The following is a 15,267-nucleotide window of genomic DNA, read 5'->3' as shown; positions in this document are numbered from 1 at the left end:
AAATCCACCCTCTCTTCCTCCCTTTAATATAGAATAGAAAAATAAATATTAAAAATTTAAAATAAATAATAAAAAAGTAAAACTGATAGTATTTGGTCCCACTTAGGCGTTGCCCCATTTCGGAGGGCCGCAGCGAGGACGCTGTTTCTTTAAGTCTGGCTCCGCCCCTTGTTCCTGTCGGAAACTGAATGACCGACGGAATGTGGCCAATGGGGCGCGGAGGGCGGGGCCTTGTGTTAGACCACGTGCGCTTCTGCTGCTGCCTGTTGAGTCTACAGCTGGGAGGCCGCTGCTGCCGTCGCTGCCATGGGACTGGGCGCTGCAGCGGTGGGGGATGCCTTGCGAGGCGCAGTCCGGGGGTCCGGCGTGCGGGTGAGGTTCGCGCCCAGCCCCACAGGTGAGCTGCCCCGGAGCCACACGGAGCTCCTCGCCTTGCTGCCGAAGCCGCGGGGACTTCTTTGGGCCGCTGCCTGGCACGATTAGGATTGTGCTGCCTTCCCGGGCAGTTTGCAAAAGCGATTCTCCAAATCGGATATTGTTATCATATTTTTAAAAATACGTGTTTGCTGGTTTGCTGAAACTACAGCTGTAAAAAGTCAATAGGATGTGAAGAGAAATAAAAAGAGAACAAACCTCGCAGCTGTAACTGTGCCATCATAATCAACAACAAAGGGATAGTCTGAAACAGGTTTAAGAGAACCCATCAGGGGAAAGGCAAATAACCCATTCCATAGCAATGCATGAGTCGTTGGAGGTTTGTGTTATAAACAAATATACAATATACACAATTGTACACAACAATATACACTATTGTTGGTTATAAATGGAAACCACGCTATGGCAAAATGATTATGCATAGCCATATAACAAGTATTAAAAAGGTAAAGGTACCCCTGCCCGTACGGGCCAGTCTTGCCAGACTCTGGGGTTGTGCGCCCATCTCACTCAAGAGGCCAGGGGCCAGCGCTGTCCGAAGACACTTCCGGGTCACGTGGCCAGCGTGACTTCGCTGCTCTGGCGAGCCAGAGCCGCACACGGAAACGCCGTTTACCTTCCCGCTGGTAAGCGGTCCCTATTTATCTACTTGCACCCGGAGGTGCTTTCGAACTGCTAGGTTGGCAGGCGCTGGGACCGAGCAGCGGGAGCGCACCCCGCCGCAGGGATTCGAACCGCCGACCTTTCGATCGGCAAGTCCTAGGCGCTGAGGCTTTAACCCACAGCGCCACCTGCGTCCCATATAACAAGTATTAATAGGTATCAATTAATTTTTTTACCTGCCCTTCACACTAAGGTCCCAGGATGGGTTACAGCATTCAAACTATATTAAAAACAACTTAGTCATTAAAAAAATGTGGTCTCCCAAGATCCTAGGCCTCTGACCACTATACACTTGCTCATTGAGTTATATATAAGTAACCCCCAATGGTGGGATCTAGTCAGCTTCATGAATTGTGCAGGCCAAATAGAATGCCTCTTGGTTTTTATGACTGTCCTTGGAGCTGAGATGCTGCTGTTATGCCCTTGGTGTGGGATGAACAAAAACAAAGAGGGATTTGTCAAAAGTGTCTCAGTAGAAATCAGAGTAGATCATGGAAGCCTAAAGTATGCTTAACCTTGTGGTTGAAGGTCCCTGAACCCAGGTGAAGTTAGATATGTGGGGATAGCACAAGAATTGCCCAGGTACATGGATCAGACCAAAAACCTATCTTATTCAGCCTTCCCCAACCTGGTGACCTCCATATAGTTTGCCTCGCAACTGCCATCATAACAGTGCTGGTTGCAGAAGGTGGAAATTCTTTTCCATCACAGCTGCATCCAAAAAAGGCCAAGTGCATGTTTCTGAGAAGCTCATAAAGGTGCCTTCCTTTGTTAATCAGAGGTAGACTGCTCTTGAACACAGAGTTCCATTTCAGCTGTCATTGTTAACATCTCTCAGCACACCTTTTCTCCCTACTTTTGCCTCTTCCTCTTTTTAAAGTTAACTAAGTAAACGGTCTCCTCTTTCTCTAGGAGCTGTGATATGCATTGCATGTTCTGAACCAGCCAGCCTGAATTCTAATATTATTTTGAGAAGGAAGATAGTTTTCAACTGCTTGCACATTTCAAACCGTTCATTCTCTCCTGCTCATGTAATTGGAAGTGGAATGACTCTTGATGTGGAGGTTCTCTTTTCAGCTAGAACAGCAAACAGCCTCTGATTATCGCACCAGAGTTGTGCCTCATGTACCCTGTTCTTCCTTTTCTACATGCTGTGCAGGGTTCCTGCACCTAGGTGGCCTGCGGACTGCTTTGTACAACTACATTTTTGCCAAGAAACACCAAGGGAGCTTCATTCTCAGACTGGAGGACACAGACCAAAGCCGGGTGGTGCCCGGGGCTGCTGAAGGCATAGAAGATATGCTGGAATGGGCAGGTAATTCTGCTTCCCCACACATGCATGCAGTTCAGGCTCTACTACAGGGGCCAAACCGTGTGTGGGGTTGCATCCTTTGCCAGGTTTCCTCACGTAAGCGGTGCAAGATGATCAGATCCTCAATAATAATAATAACAATTTTATTATTTATACCCCGCCCATCTGACTGGGTTGCATTAAACATTTTAAAACTTCCCTATGCAAGGCTAACTTCAGATGTCTTCCCAAGGTTATATAGTTTGTTATCTTCTTGACATCTGATGGGAGTGCGTTCCACAGGGTGGGTGCCACTACCGAGAAGTCCCTCTGCCTGGTTCCTTGTAACTTCACTTCTCACAGTGAGGGCCCTCGGAGCTGGATTTCGGTGTCCAGGCTGCATGATGGGGTATGGAGATGCTTCTTCAGGTATACAGGGCCGAGGCCGTTTAGGGTTTTAAAGGTCAGCACCAGCATTTTGGATTGTGCTCGGAAACGTACTGGGAGCCAATGTCTCTTTGTTCTTGGTTTTTCTGTCTTATCCAGGGAGTGGGGAAATAGAAAATATTCCAGCCCCCTCCTCTCGCCACCCCCGCTCCCCCCCCCAGCATAATCATAAACCACCTTGGAGAAGAGGACAGCTGCCCCATCACTCTCAGCAAGTTATCCACCCTCCCTGATGCTTAACCTCATAGAAAGGGGTTGAGACTCCCCTCTCTTTGTTTCCTTGCTTACTTGCAAAAAAACTAAGCAAAACACAGTCTCCAGGTCAGCTGCCTTGGCATCAAGGAAACAAATTTATTTGCTGATGGTGAGTTATCCACCACACTTTAGACACATGTGACTTCTGTCCAGCAAGCAAAGAGTTGTACATCTGACACTCTGTGTTCAGTAATTGGATGGCTCCCTCCCACACTTGATTTTTCTACCTGCATAATGTGCATTTTCTTTGTTATAGTTTTTCTATTTGGAAAGTTGGGATTTGCAAGATCCAAAAAGGGAGAGGGTTGATTGCTCTGGCCTCCTCGCCCTAAGGCTGCACTCTCACAGGTGCCTAACTCACCTGCCTACTTCTTGATGCTTTTGTCACTGGGGTGCCCACAAGATTGCCTGCCCTTTTATACTACAGTGGTGCTTCAGGTTACATACGCTTCAGGTTACAGACTCCGCTAAACTAGAAATAGTGCTTCAGGTTAAGAACTTTGCTTCAGGATAAGAACAGAAATCGTGCTCCAGCGGCGTGGTGGCGGCAGGAGGCCCCATTAGCTAAAGTGGTGCTTCAGGTTAAGAACAGTTTCAGATTAAGAACAAACCTCCAGAGCGAATTAAGTACTTAACCCGAGGTACCACTGTACTGGCTATCTTCCTCTAACTCTTGCTACATGCATTTCCATCAGAAAAGCCTTGTTTAAAAGGGGAAAATGTGTGTATTGACCACTGGGCTGCAGCACAGTCCAGTGACCTGGGATTTAAGTGACCTGGGGATGAGGATTTATTTAAAATCAGAGGAGCAGATAATGAGTCACGCCCCCTTCACCTGATAAAATCATCATGTGATTATGGGATGTGGGGACTTCAAGCCTCTCTGGGATTTAAATGATCTGAGTCACTGTAAGCTTATCTCTGTCTGCACTTTTCTAAACTTGCACTCGAGTTCCCCCAGAGGTGTAGGAAGGGGGGTGCGGTGGGTGCAGTCCGCTCTGGGTGTCATGACTGAGCGGGGGGCCAAAATGGCAGGCGAGTGGACGGCACACCTTGCGCCTGGCAGCTGCAGCTCTTGATTATCCTCGGCAATTTCCAAGTGGTCCACGGGAGGGCAGGGTGGACCACGTTTGGGATCCCTTTGCTTTTGGTTGTTTCTGAAGAGCTGTCCCCTGCCTCCCCTTGCAGGCATCCCACCCGAGGAGAGTCCTCGCCGGGGCGGCCCAGCGGCCCCCTACCAACAATCCCAGCGACTCAGCCTATACAGGGAAGCTGCAGAGCTGCTTCTGGAGAAGGGGGCTGCCTACCGCTGCTTTTGCACCCCCCAGCGCCTGGAGCTGCTGAAGAAAGAGGCTCTGAGGAACCGGCAGACGCCGCGGTAAGGATCAGGTGGAGGTTAGGGTTAGGGTGTGCTCTCTGCATGGCTTCTGACGCAACCTGGGTCCTGCTCCGCCGCAGGATTGCTACACATCTCTGCCTTTGACAATTCTGCGTTCTCCCAAGGAGAGTCCTGAATGCGGGTGGGATGGGGGCTGACGTTTGGCTGATGGGGAATCAGGAGGCAGGGCTGGGTGAGTCCAAAGAATTGTCCGTGTGGGGCTCTGTGGACTTCGGGCCTTGATCCAGCATGCTTACACTCAGGGATGGCCTTGATGGATGGGAAAGGCCAGTATTTGCCTTATCAGGCTTATCGGCTTCAGGGGCCTGTTTCTCAATCTCCAGCAGCATCTGGAACAATAGAGCAAGGACCTTTGAGCTGGACTAATTCTGTGAATCTAAGAGGGAAGGAGAGAGAAGCACTAGCTGTGGCCTGACGCCCCCTCCCCAAATTTCCTTAGTATATGTTCATTGCTCTGTTGCTACTGTGGAGAAGGGCTTGGGAGATCTTTTGCTATGGCTGCTTGTGGGCAACAATTTATCCTGCTCAGAGTGAGAACTTGGAGGGTTTGGGGGCGGGGGCAAAATGTGTTAAGTCAAAAGCCACAGAGTACAGGTTCTCTTTGTGGGAGAGACAGAGAGGGACAGAGTCAGCAGCCATAATTGAAAAGGGGATGGGAACTATCGCTAAGACCATCTGTTTGTCTTCTTTTTTTCTTTTTCTTATGTTTATATCCCACCTTTCCTTCAAGGAGCTTAAAGTGGCATACATGATTTTCCCTTTCCTCTTTTTCTCCCTATAGAGAGTGAGGTAGGCCAGGCTGAGAGGCAGTGCCCCCCCCCCCATTGAGCTTCATGGCTGAGTGGGGATTCGAACCCCAGCCGCTCAGGTCTTAGTCCAACACACTAACCACTACACCCACTGGCTCTGTTTGAAATAAATCTGCTTGAATGATTTGCTTGTTTTTACCTAGGTATTTGGTTAAATTGGAAATACAGGCTTTTTGTTCCTGTAATTTTCCTTGTTTACCTTAGTCGTTTATTGTACCTGTTTTTGTGACTTTTATACGTTGTTTTTCCTTATTTTCATTGCTTTGTTCCCCACTCCGGGATTGAAAATACTGCAAATGAATAATAAAAAAATCAACAGGCAGGGAGTTCCAAAGTGCAAATGTGCAACCCCTGTAAAAGTACAAGTTCTGGAGACGTGTTTCCTGCCTCCATCAAAGGCAGGGTGGTCCGGTCAGCTGGGATTCTGGGTTTCTCAAAGCTTTGGAGTTTAGTTGATTCAGTTGAATGAGAACCAGCAGCTTAGGTTACAGATGAAGCCTTCCTCTGCTGCTGCTGCTTCCGATGTGATTCCTAACCCTGCCCCTCTCCTTATAGATATGACAATAGGTGCCGCCACCTGAGCCCCAAGCAGGTGGCTGAGAAGGTGTCTCAGGGCACTGACTCTGTCATGCGCTTCCGCCTGGAGGAGAACTCGGAACCCTTCTGCGACCTGATCCACGGCTGGAGCAAGCACGTTGTCGCCAGCGTCGAAGGGGATCCGGTGATCCTGAAGAGCGATGGCTTCCCCACCTACCACCTGGCCAACGTGGTGGATGACCACGTCATGGGGATCAGCCATGTCCTTCGGGGAGCAGAGTGGCTCATCTCCACCTCCAAGCACCTTCTCCTCTACAGGGCCTTTGGCTGGGACCCACCTCAATTTGGCCACCTCCCGCTGCTCCTGAACAAAGACGGCAGCAAGCTTTCCAAGAGGCAGGGGGACATCTTTGTGGAGCAGCTTGCGCAGGATGGCTGGTTGCCCGAAGCCCTGCTGGACATCATGACAAATTGTGGCTCTGGATTTGCAGGTAATGAGGCCATAGCCCTCGGCACCCCAGCCGGTTGGCTCAATTGCTGTGAATTCTCTGCTTATATTTGAATCCTGCTTATAAAATTATGGGTGTCCCGCTTTTCCACCTTGTCTTGGCAAATGACTGTGTCCAGTGGAGTCTCTCCTGGAGCTGGTCCCTGCTCAGTAGATAGTCCCTGGGCTTCCTGAGGCCTCCTGGGACATTTTACCCATCGCTGTTGCTTCTCCGTGGAATCCTAGAGTTGTGTCCCATCAATTCCAGTGGGTCCCAAAGTGGGGGGCAGTTGGGCAAGGGAGCTGCAGGCTGGTGCCAGAGGTGGAAATAATTATCATCAATGTTGATGAAATAATTAAATTAAATAGTCATACCTCAGAAGTCGAATGCCTTGCGACTCGAACGTTTTGGCTCCCGAATGCCGAAAACTCGGAAGTGAGTGTTCCAGTTTGCGAACGTTATTTGGAACATGAATGTCCGACGTGGGTTCCGCGAGTTCTGATTGGCTGCAAGAGCTTCCTGCAGCCAATCAGAAGCCATGCCTTGGTTTCCAAACATTTTGGAAGTCGAACGGACTTCTGGAACAGATTCTATTTGACTTCCAAGGTACAACTGTAATTGAATTTTGAATAATTGTGCAATTGTGGGTTGTGCAAACTGTTACTCTGAATAATGCTTTTTGTAGGGTAAAATGGGGGCACTGGGGATGTGTTTATGGAACCAAGGCAGCAGGAGTCTAATCCCTTGCTGAATGTAGGAAACCCAGACTCTGGAGAAGGGGTTGCAGCTCATAAATTCAATCCACAGTGGCACCTCCAGGTGGAGCTAGAAAACAGTCCCTGCCTGAAACCTAGAGAACAACTGCCTGTCAAGTGTTGGCAGTGCTGAGCTACATGGACCAAAGGTCCAATGGGGTAAGGCAGCTTCCTGTGTTTCTAAAGCATCGCCTAACCCAGGAGTGGGAGATCTGCAGCTTGTGGGCCTAAATTAGCCCACAAAGCTGTTTCCCTCCAACCACACACCCCTTTCCCCTTTGCTCCCCACATCAGAGGTGACTTTAGGTGAAGGTGTGGCAGTGGACTGGTGGCTGCCATCCCTTTGAGGTCTGTTTGCAAACCAAAGAGCATCAGAGGCAGTGCCGATCAGCTGATGTGTGCTGAGAGACGTGGCCTTGGCGGTCCACTTGCAAGGGGCCTGCATTGGAGTTGCTTGCTGATGGGCTTCACCTGAGCTCCTGATGGCGGCCAGTGGGCAGCCATGAAAGACGAGTGCAATGGAACTCTTGGTTTCTTTATTATTATTATTTTAATATTATTATTAATGTTGCAATACATATAGGAAATCTTTACATAATGATACATATACAGTCATACCTTGGGTTGAATGTGCTTTGGGATGAGCACGTTCGAGTTGCACTCCGCGGCAACCCGGAAGTAACGGAGCGCGTTACTTCCGGGTTTTGCCGCTTGCGCATGTGCAGACGCTCAAAATGACATCACGTGCACGCACAGAAGCGGCAAAAAGCGAAGCACGCGCAGACATGCCGTCACTGGTTACGTTTGCTTCTAGATGCGAACGGGGCTCCGGAATGGATCCCATTCGCATCTAGAGGTATCACTCTACATTATATTTGTAAATTCACATTTTCACATTTCATTATGTACCAACATTTATCCATTTCTTATATCTTGCCCTGTGTCTTTCCTCCACCTTTGTGTGACTTCCTTGTTATTATTTTATAACTTTATTATTGAGATTGTATTTTTGTATCTTAATAATTAAACATTCAGTCTTATATTTCTGCTTAGCTTAGCTTAACTTTGTGAAATCATTCTATACACATCAATAAATTATTGTTGGAGCATGTTTGGCTCATGTATTCTTCTACACATTTCCATTCCTGTTTGAGATTTTAATCAATCTAATCGGAACTCTTGGTTTCTTTTGCAGATAACCGGATGGGCAGGACGTTGAAGGAGCTGATTGAGGAGTTCAATGTGAGCAGGATCGAAAGGCACTCGGCCCTGCTGGATCTTGAGAAGCTGTCCGAGTTCAACAGGTGGAGGAACCAGAAGGGCGGGGTAGCACCAGCGTCCGTGCATTTCCTGGTTGGCTGTTGATCTGCGGGCTGTTTATCCCCTGGGGGGGGGGTCTGCATCTGCTGAGCATCACCTTTTGGTCCCCTTCCCTGTTCCCTTCCCTGGAGCCCAGTCCCCCTCCAGCTCAGGGGTCTCTTCTGCCACCTCCTTGAAGTCAGGCTGCATTCAGGGAAGAAAAAGCAAGATGTCACAGAGGGTGCAAACAGGCATCACTGAGAAACTGAGGAAGTGTATCCCTAAAAGGTCATCCCACCCCTTATAGCTCAGCCGGTTAAAGCATGCTGCTGACAATGTCGAGGCTGCAGGTTCGATACCCATGTGGATATTCTAGCTGCTTATTCTAGTACTGCAGGGAGATGGATTAAATGCTCCTCAGGGTCCTTTCCAACTCTTCAGTTGTATGATTCTATGAAGTGGCTTTGTGTGTGTGCACAGGATCCACCTGACCCATCGGATTGAAGATGACCTGCAACGGCAAGAGCTGGTGGCAGAGGTGCAGGCCTCTGTGGAGGAGACCTACGGGAGCCAGGTGGTAGACCGGGAGGTCCTTGAGAAGGGCTACGTGGAGCAGGTGCTGCTGCTTAGAATGGTAAGTCAGGCAAAGAGGGTGTGTGTGTGTGTGTCTGTGCACGTGCGCCTGCCTCTTTGCTTTCTTGTGTGTGTTTTTGTTTTTAAATAAACTGCCAATATAACGAAAGGAAAGAAAACAAAGGCCTTAAATTTTAACACAACAGAGCGACACATCCTGGGAGCACAAAAGATACAGCACATCTCCAAAGGGATAATGAAGTGTTAACTCAGACATAGATTTCCTTTACAAATAAAATAATAAAGATATATAAAAATAACAGTGTCCTCCACCTGTGAGTTTCATCATTATGAAATAACGCAGGCTTAAATGAGCCAGATGGTTTCCATACACTGGTGGCACTGAGTGACTGGGTACCTCAATATTTGCATAAGAAATACTATTATTATTAATTGAGTTTATATACCGCCTTATACCCGGAGATCTCAGGGCAGTTCACAGAAAAGATCACAACATATACAGTGGTACCTCAAGTTACAAATGCCTCAGATTACAAACGCTTCAGGTTACAAACGCCACTAACCTGGAAGAGTTACCTCGAGTTGAGAACTTTGCCCCAGGATGAGAACGGAAAATGTGTGCTGGTGGCGCAGCAGCGGCAAGAGGCTTCATTAGCGAAAGCATGCCTCTTGTTAAGAACAGTTTCAGGTTAAGAACGGACCTCCGGAAATAATTAAGTTCGTAACTAGAGGTACCACTGTATAATCAGAATAAAAACAAGAACCCAACAACACGCACCCAGAAAAGAGCCACATTTTAGAAGGCTATAGGATGTCAAACAGATCAACCAAAGGCCTGGTTAAAAAGGAACACTTTTGCCTGGCCCCTAAAGGTGTATAATGAAGGTGCCAGGTGAACTTCATGCTATATATGTTTCCTAGCTGGAAACTCTTCAACTTGAAGGTAAGAAGGTGCCGTGGGGCAGGGAGAGATGTGGTGTTGGGGTGGGGGCTCCAGCCAGGGGAACTGATCTGCCTGTCTCTCTGATCCTCAGTGGCTCTTCCTCCCCAGGGTCACATAAGCCGCCTCAAGGACTTGGTGTCACCCAAGTATTCTTTCTTGTGGATCCGGCCCTCCGTGCCCCACGAGGAGCTGCAAGCCATTTCAGCAGAGGCGGACAAAATAGGAAGGCTGGTTCTCAGGTGAGTTGCCCTGGACCTTGCCTGTTGTTTTTTTTTTATCCACTGGGATGTTGCAGCCACCTAGAGGTCTGGCCTCCTTCACCTTCCTCTTCACCTGAGTGACAGCAGGTACTTTCCATGCTGGAGTAAGCGCTTGTTTTCAGCCAGTCTCCCTCATATGGTAAATAAACAGTAGAACCTTACATTATCTCAGCTGGTAGAGTATGAAACTCTTAATCTCAGGGTTGTGGGTTTGAGCCCCACGTTGGGCAAAAGATTCCCCCACTTTTGAGCCCCATTGCAGGGGGTTGGACTAGAATCAGTGTTTCCCAACCTTGTGCCTCCAGATGTTTTTGGCCTACAACTCCCATCATCCCTAGCTAGCAAGACCAGTGGTCAGGGATGATGGGAGTTGTAGGCCAAAAACATCTGGAGGCACAAGGTTGGGAAACACTGGACTAGATGACCCTCGTGGTCCCTTCCAAGTCTACACTTCTATGACTCTTGCCACATGAAGGGTCTTCTGCAAGTGAAACAATCTGCCCTGCAAAATGGATACGATAAATCACTTGACAGTAGCTTTTCCAAGTGAAAACTGAGCCACAGTTTAAAAAAAGGTGTTTAAATATCCTTTTTTCTTCTTCTCTTCCCAAAGGTTGCTGGAACAGCCGGTGGCTGCTCTGACCCCAGAGGAGCTGGGCAAAGACCTGAGGCGGCTGCAAGAGCAGATAAGTGGGACCCAGTACAGTGGCATGATGAGGCTTCTCCGCTTGGCCCTCAGTGGCCAGAAGGTAAATTTCCCTGGTCCCCACTTCCCAAATCTCATCATCTGAATTGCTCTGCTTTGAAAGCCAATAGCTGGCTTGGCTCTGCTAATGGACCTCAGTGGTAGTTGCTATATCTCTTTAAAATACAGTGGTACCTCGGGTTAAGTTCTTAATTCGTTCCAGAGGTCCGTTCTTAACCTGAAACTGTTCTTAACCTGAAGCACCATTTTAGCTAATGGGGCCTCCTGCTGCTGCTGCACCTCTGGAGCACGATTTCTGTTCTTAACCTGAAGCAAAGTTATTAACCTGGGTTAGCGGAGTCTGTAACCTGAAGCGTATGTAACCTGAAGCATATGTAACCCAAGGTACCACTGTAATCAAAAGAGCCATCCTGGTAGACGTGAGGTATTTTGGACTACAACTCCCATCAGCCCTAGCCAAATCATGTTGGGGCCGATGGGAGTTGTAGTCCAAAACATAGAGGGCACCAAATTGACAAGGGCTGAGCTAAAATTATTTATACCTCATTTTCAGCAAACCAGTGGCTTGTAACAATAAAAACACGTGAAACCAGTTAACACGGATGGGCCATTCCTGACAATTAATAATGAAAAAAATATGAGCAAAAACCCACAGGTCAAGCTAGAGCTAGAATAAAACCAAGAATATGGATGGATAGCTCAGTTGGTTAGATCATGGTGCTGAGAATGCCAAAGTTGCAGGTTCGATCTCCATTCAGGGACAGCTGCATATTCCTGCATTGCAGGGGATTGGACTAGACGATTCTCTGGGTCCCTTCTAACTCTATGATTCTGTGAGCCCTCCGCACACCCCGAGGCATGCCCTGATCAGCAAGTCCTTACTTGGCCCCTGAATGGCAACATGAAGATGCCAGCTAAACACCTAATACAGGTTGCCAGTTTTTTAAATGTTATTCCATTTATTGGGCAGTGCTGAAATCATAGGAAGCTGCCTTCAGATGTCTTCTAAAAGTCAGATACTTGTTTATTTCCTTGACATCTGGTGCGAGGGCGTTCCACAGGGTGGGCGCCACCACCAAGAAGGCCCTATGCCTGGTTCCCTGTAAGCTCACTTCTCGCAGTGAGGGAACCGCCAGAAGGCCCTCGGAGCTGGACCTTAGTGTCTGGGCTGAACGATGGAGGTGGAGACGCCCCTTCAGGTATACTGGGCCGAGACCGTTTACTCAGGTGGTACTGCTGCTAGAAAGGTAGTAGAGCACTCCGTCAATGGAATTGTGGTATGAATATGGAAGAGGGAGTGCTGTAATGGAGGTCTCTCAGACTCTAGCTTCCACAAAGCTTCAGCTCTTGTTTTCAAGTAGGGAGGTGTTCCTTTCCAGTTGGCAAGGGTTCCCCCTCCCTTTCTGGAGTAACCTCCCTGTCCCATTTCAGGAAGGGCCCAGCGTTGCCGAGATGATGGTCTCCTTGGGGCCCAGAGAGGCCCGCGCACGGATCCAGAGAGCCCTTTGCAGCTGACCTGTTGAAGCAAAACAGCCAACCAAACTTTCAATAGAGCTTGCATGTCAAGCCTTCCACGAAGCTCAAACACCTTCCTGTGGACTGCAGAGCATCCCACAGCCACGGACTTGACCACCTCTCTCTCTCTTTTTAAAAGTGCTCTGGGGTTGGCAGCCTGGCATTGGCACTGAGACCCTAAGGGGGTTTCCGGTTCTAGTTGAGTCTGATGTGGCATTAATAAAAAATGCAAAAATACTGGCTGGAGGTCAAAGTGCCACTGTGACAGCTTTCCACGTGCCTCGCCGCCATCGTCACCCCGCTGGGCATTCCTTCGGGGCTGGCAAGCAGCCTCAACCTTGGAAGCCACAGGAGAGTGAGCTAAACCAGGCTCCAAGGGTCCAGTTCCATAGAATTCAAAGGGTATTTTTATTGCATTACAGTCTCAGAGATAATTAATTACAGTAGGTTGGACTAGATGACCCTTGGGGACTTTCCCAACTCTACAATTCTCTGGTTCTATGAAAAGGAGCAATAAAATACAATTGAAAATCAATATGAATCTTTAATATGACGTTTGCACCATCATCAGCCATAAATCCACAGAGATGCGTGGTCCTGCTGGCTGTAACAGCATCTCCTGTGCTCAGCCTAGTCTCTTTGCTCAGGGCTGGATTAAGCATTAAGCAAAATAAGCATGTGCTCAGGCCATCAAGGGAAGGAGGACACCACAGGAATGTCCCCTTGCCGGGTTTACCATGGACCATATGGTGCAGCTGAACACAAACATCATTTCTACAACTATGCAAAAATAAACATTGCTTTCCATCTTACTGTAGTTTTCGTTTCATTTCAAAAAGTAAAAGTTTATTTTACAGTTTATTATTGTTTTTATTTTGAATTAGATATATGTGGGGGCACCAAAATCTTTTCATGGCATAGGGCCTCAAAAGGTCTTAATCCAGCCCTCTGAGCACCGTTTTGGGATGTCTTTCCAGAACAAGAGTAATGCGCTCCTCAAACATCCCTATATGAGCAACCTTGAATGGCTCAGACTGCGACCCTTTGTGGTAAAGGAAGGTGACTCTTCCAAGTCAAGTGTGGCTACAGGCTGGCTTGGAAGGTAAGCAAGCAGTGGGGGGCCTGGGAAGCAGAGCTCAGTCTATTAGCTGTACTGTGGCAGCTCCCACCAGGCCTCCTCTCCCCTCCGCTGTCTCCTGGGGGCAGCCATTCCAGCAGACTGCTTCAGAGCAAGAGAGATGGGCAGCAAGGCCCATTGCATCTTGCTAAATGTCCACCTTGCTAAAAGCAGAGACATCACCTTGCCAACAAAGGTCCATATACAAAACAAAAAAAATTCCTTCCAGTAGCACCTTAAAGACCAACTAAGTCAGTTCTTGGTATGAGCTTTCGTGTGCATGCACACTTCTTCAGATACACTGCTTAGTAACTGACTTAGTTGGTCTTTAAGGTGCTACTGGAAGGAATTTTTTTTGTTTTGACTATGGCAGACCAACACGGCTACCTATCTGTAAAAGGTCCATATAGTTAAAGTTATGGTTTTCCCAGTGGTGATGTATGGAAGTGAGAACTGGACCATAAAGAAGGCTGACTGCTGAAGAATTGATGCTTTTGAATTATGGTGTTGGAGGAGACTCTTGAGAGTCCCATGGACTGCAAGAAGATCAAATCTCTCCATTCTTAAGGAAATCAGCCCTGAGTGCTCACTGGAAGGACAGATCCTGAAGCTGAGGCTCCAGTACTTTGGCCACCTCATGAGAAGAGAAGACTCCCTGGAAAAGACCCTGATGTTGGGAAAGATGGAGGGCACAAGGAGAAGGGGACAACAGAGGACGAGATGGTTGGATAGTGTTCTCAAAGCTACCAGCATGAGTTTGACCAAACTGCGGGAGGCAGTGAAAGACAGGAGTGCCTGGCGTGCTCTGGTCCGTGGGGTCACGAAGAGTCGGACACGACTAAATGACTAAACAACAACAACAATAACAAATGCCCAGCAATGATGCACCTCCTGTCCCTGAGCTGGGCCAGCTGGTCATTGCAGGAACAACTGTCTATAAGTTGGTGCCTGAGTTTTGATTTTCTTCCACCCTCCCTGTCCCTTTCCCCTTGCTTGTCCTGTCATTTCTCTTAAGATTGTAGAGCTGAGGGTAGGGACTGTCAGGCCTTTTTGGCTGAAGAATAGGGCACAAAACAAATAATAGATAAGCTGACCCAGGCAGGGTCCTAAGGCCAGTCATGTTGGGGGTGGGGAGGGGAAGGTAAAGGTAAAGGCAAAGATACCCCTGCCCGTACGGGCCAGTCTTGCCAGACTCTGGGGTTGTGCGCCCATCTCACTCAAGAGGCCAGGGGCCAGCGCTGTCCGGAGACACTTCCGGGTCACATGGCCAGCGTGACGAAGCTGCTCTGGCGAGCCAGAGCCGCACACGGAAACGCCGTTTACCTTCCCGCTGGTAAGCGGTCCCTATTTATCTACTTGCACCCGGAGGTGCTTTCGAACTGCTAGGTTGGCAGGCGCTGGGACCGAGCAGCGGGAGCGCACCCCGCCGCAGGGATTCGAACCGCCGACCTTTCGATCGGCAAGTCCTAGGCGCTGAGGCTTTAACCCACAGCGCCACCTGCGTCCCTGTGGGGAGGGGAACAGTATGCTAAATCACTCCCCTTTTATCTTTAATAGATTTGGCCATTGTCTTTGATACTTCTCTATTTCAGTCCACTATTCTCTTCTGGCCGGGGTATCCCAGTTCTCTCTAGATTAGGGTGGCCCAGCTAAGTGAGGTGCTGGGCTTTGGGAAATCAGCGCAAGGGCTTGGAGGGTGCATGCACCCCTCAGACCACCCACTGGACTACCCCACTCTAGATTAAGGTGGCTGT

General features: G+C 48.6%; 1 protein-coding gene across 1 annotated transcript; it reads left to right on the top strand.

Annotated features, from left to right (window-relative positions):
* The first annotated feature begins 194 nt into the window (after positions 1-194).
* Positions 195-13,208, top strand: EARS2 (glutamyl-tRNA synthetase 2, mitochondrial). The gene is made up of 9 exons (XM_083712018.1): positions 195-397; positions 2,258-2,413; positions 4,280-4,469; positions 5,855-6,327; positions 8,275-8,383; positions 8,859-9,012; positions 10,024-10,154; positions 10,789-10,924; positions 12,313-13,208. The coding sequence occupies exons 1-9, from the start codon at positions 307-309 to the stop codon at positions 12,394-12,396; spliced, it is 1,524 nt and encodes a 507-aa protein (XP_083568144.1). The 5' UTR covers positions 195-306; the 3' UTR covers positions 12,397-13,208.
* The last annotated feature ends 2,059 nt before the right edge of the window (positions 13,209-15,267 follow it).

Source organism: Podarcis gaigeae (genome assembly GCF_964106915.1).
Source record: "Podarcis gaigeae genome assembly, chromosome: 14".
NCBI lineage: Eukaryota > Metazoa > Chordata > Lepidosauria > Squamata > Lacertidae > Podarcis > Podarcis gaigeae.
This window is presented reverse-complemented; position numbering and strand designations above follow the sequence as displayed.

Bases quoted from the DNA above. Each gene is read 5' to 3' on its own strand.
- EARS2 (XM_083712018.1), top strand. From the start codon at position 307: ATGGGACTGGGCGCTGCAGCGGTGGGGGATGCCTTGCGAGGCGCAGTC. The intron at 6,328-8,274 runs GTAATGAGGCCA...TTTCTTTTGCAG, and splicing joins TTGTGGCTCTGGATTTGCAG to ATAACCGGATGGGCAGGACG. The intron at 10,925-12,312 runs GTAAATTTCCCT...GTCCCATTTCAG, and splicing joins TGGCCCTCAGTGGCCAGAAG to GAAGGGCCCAGCGTTGCCGA.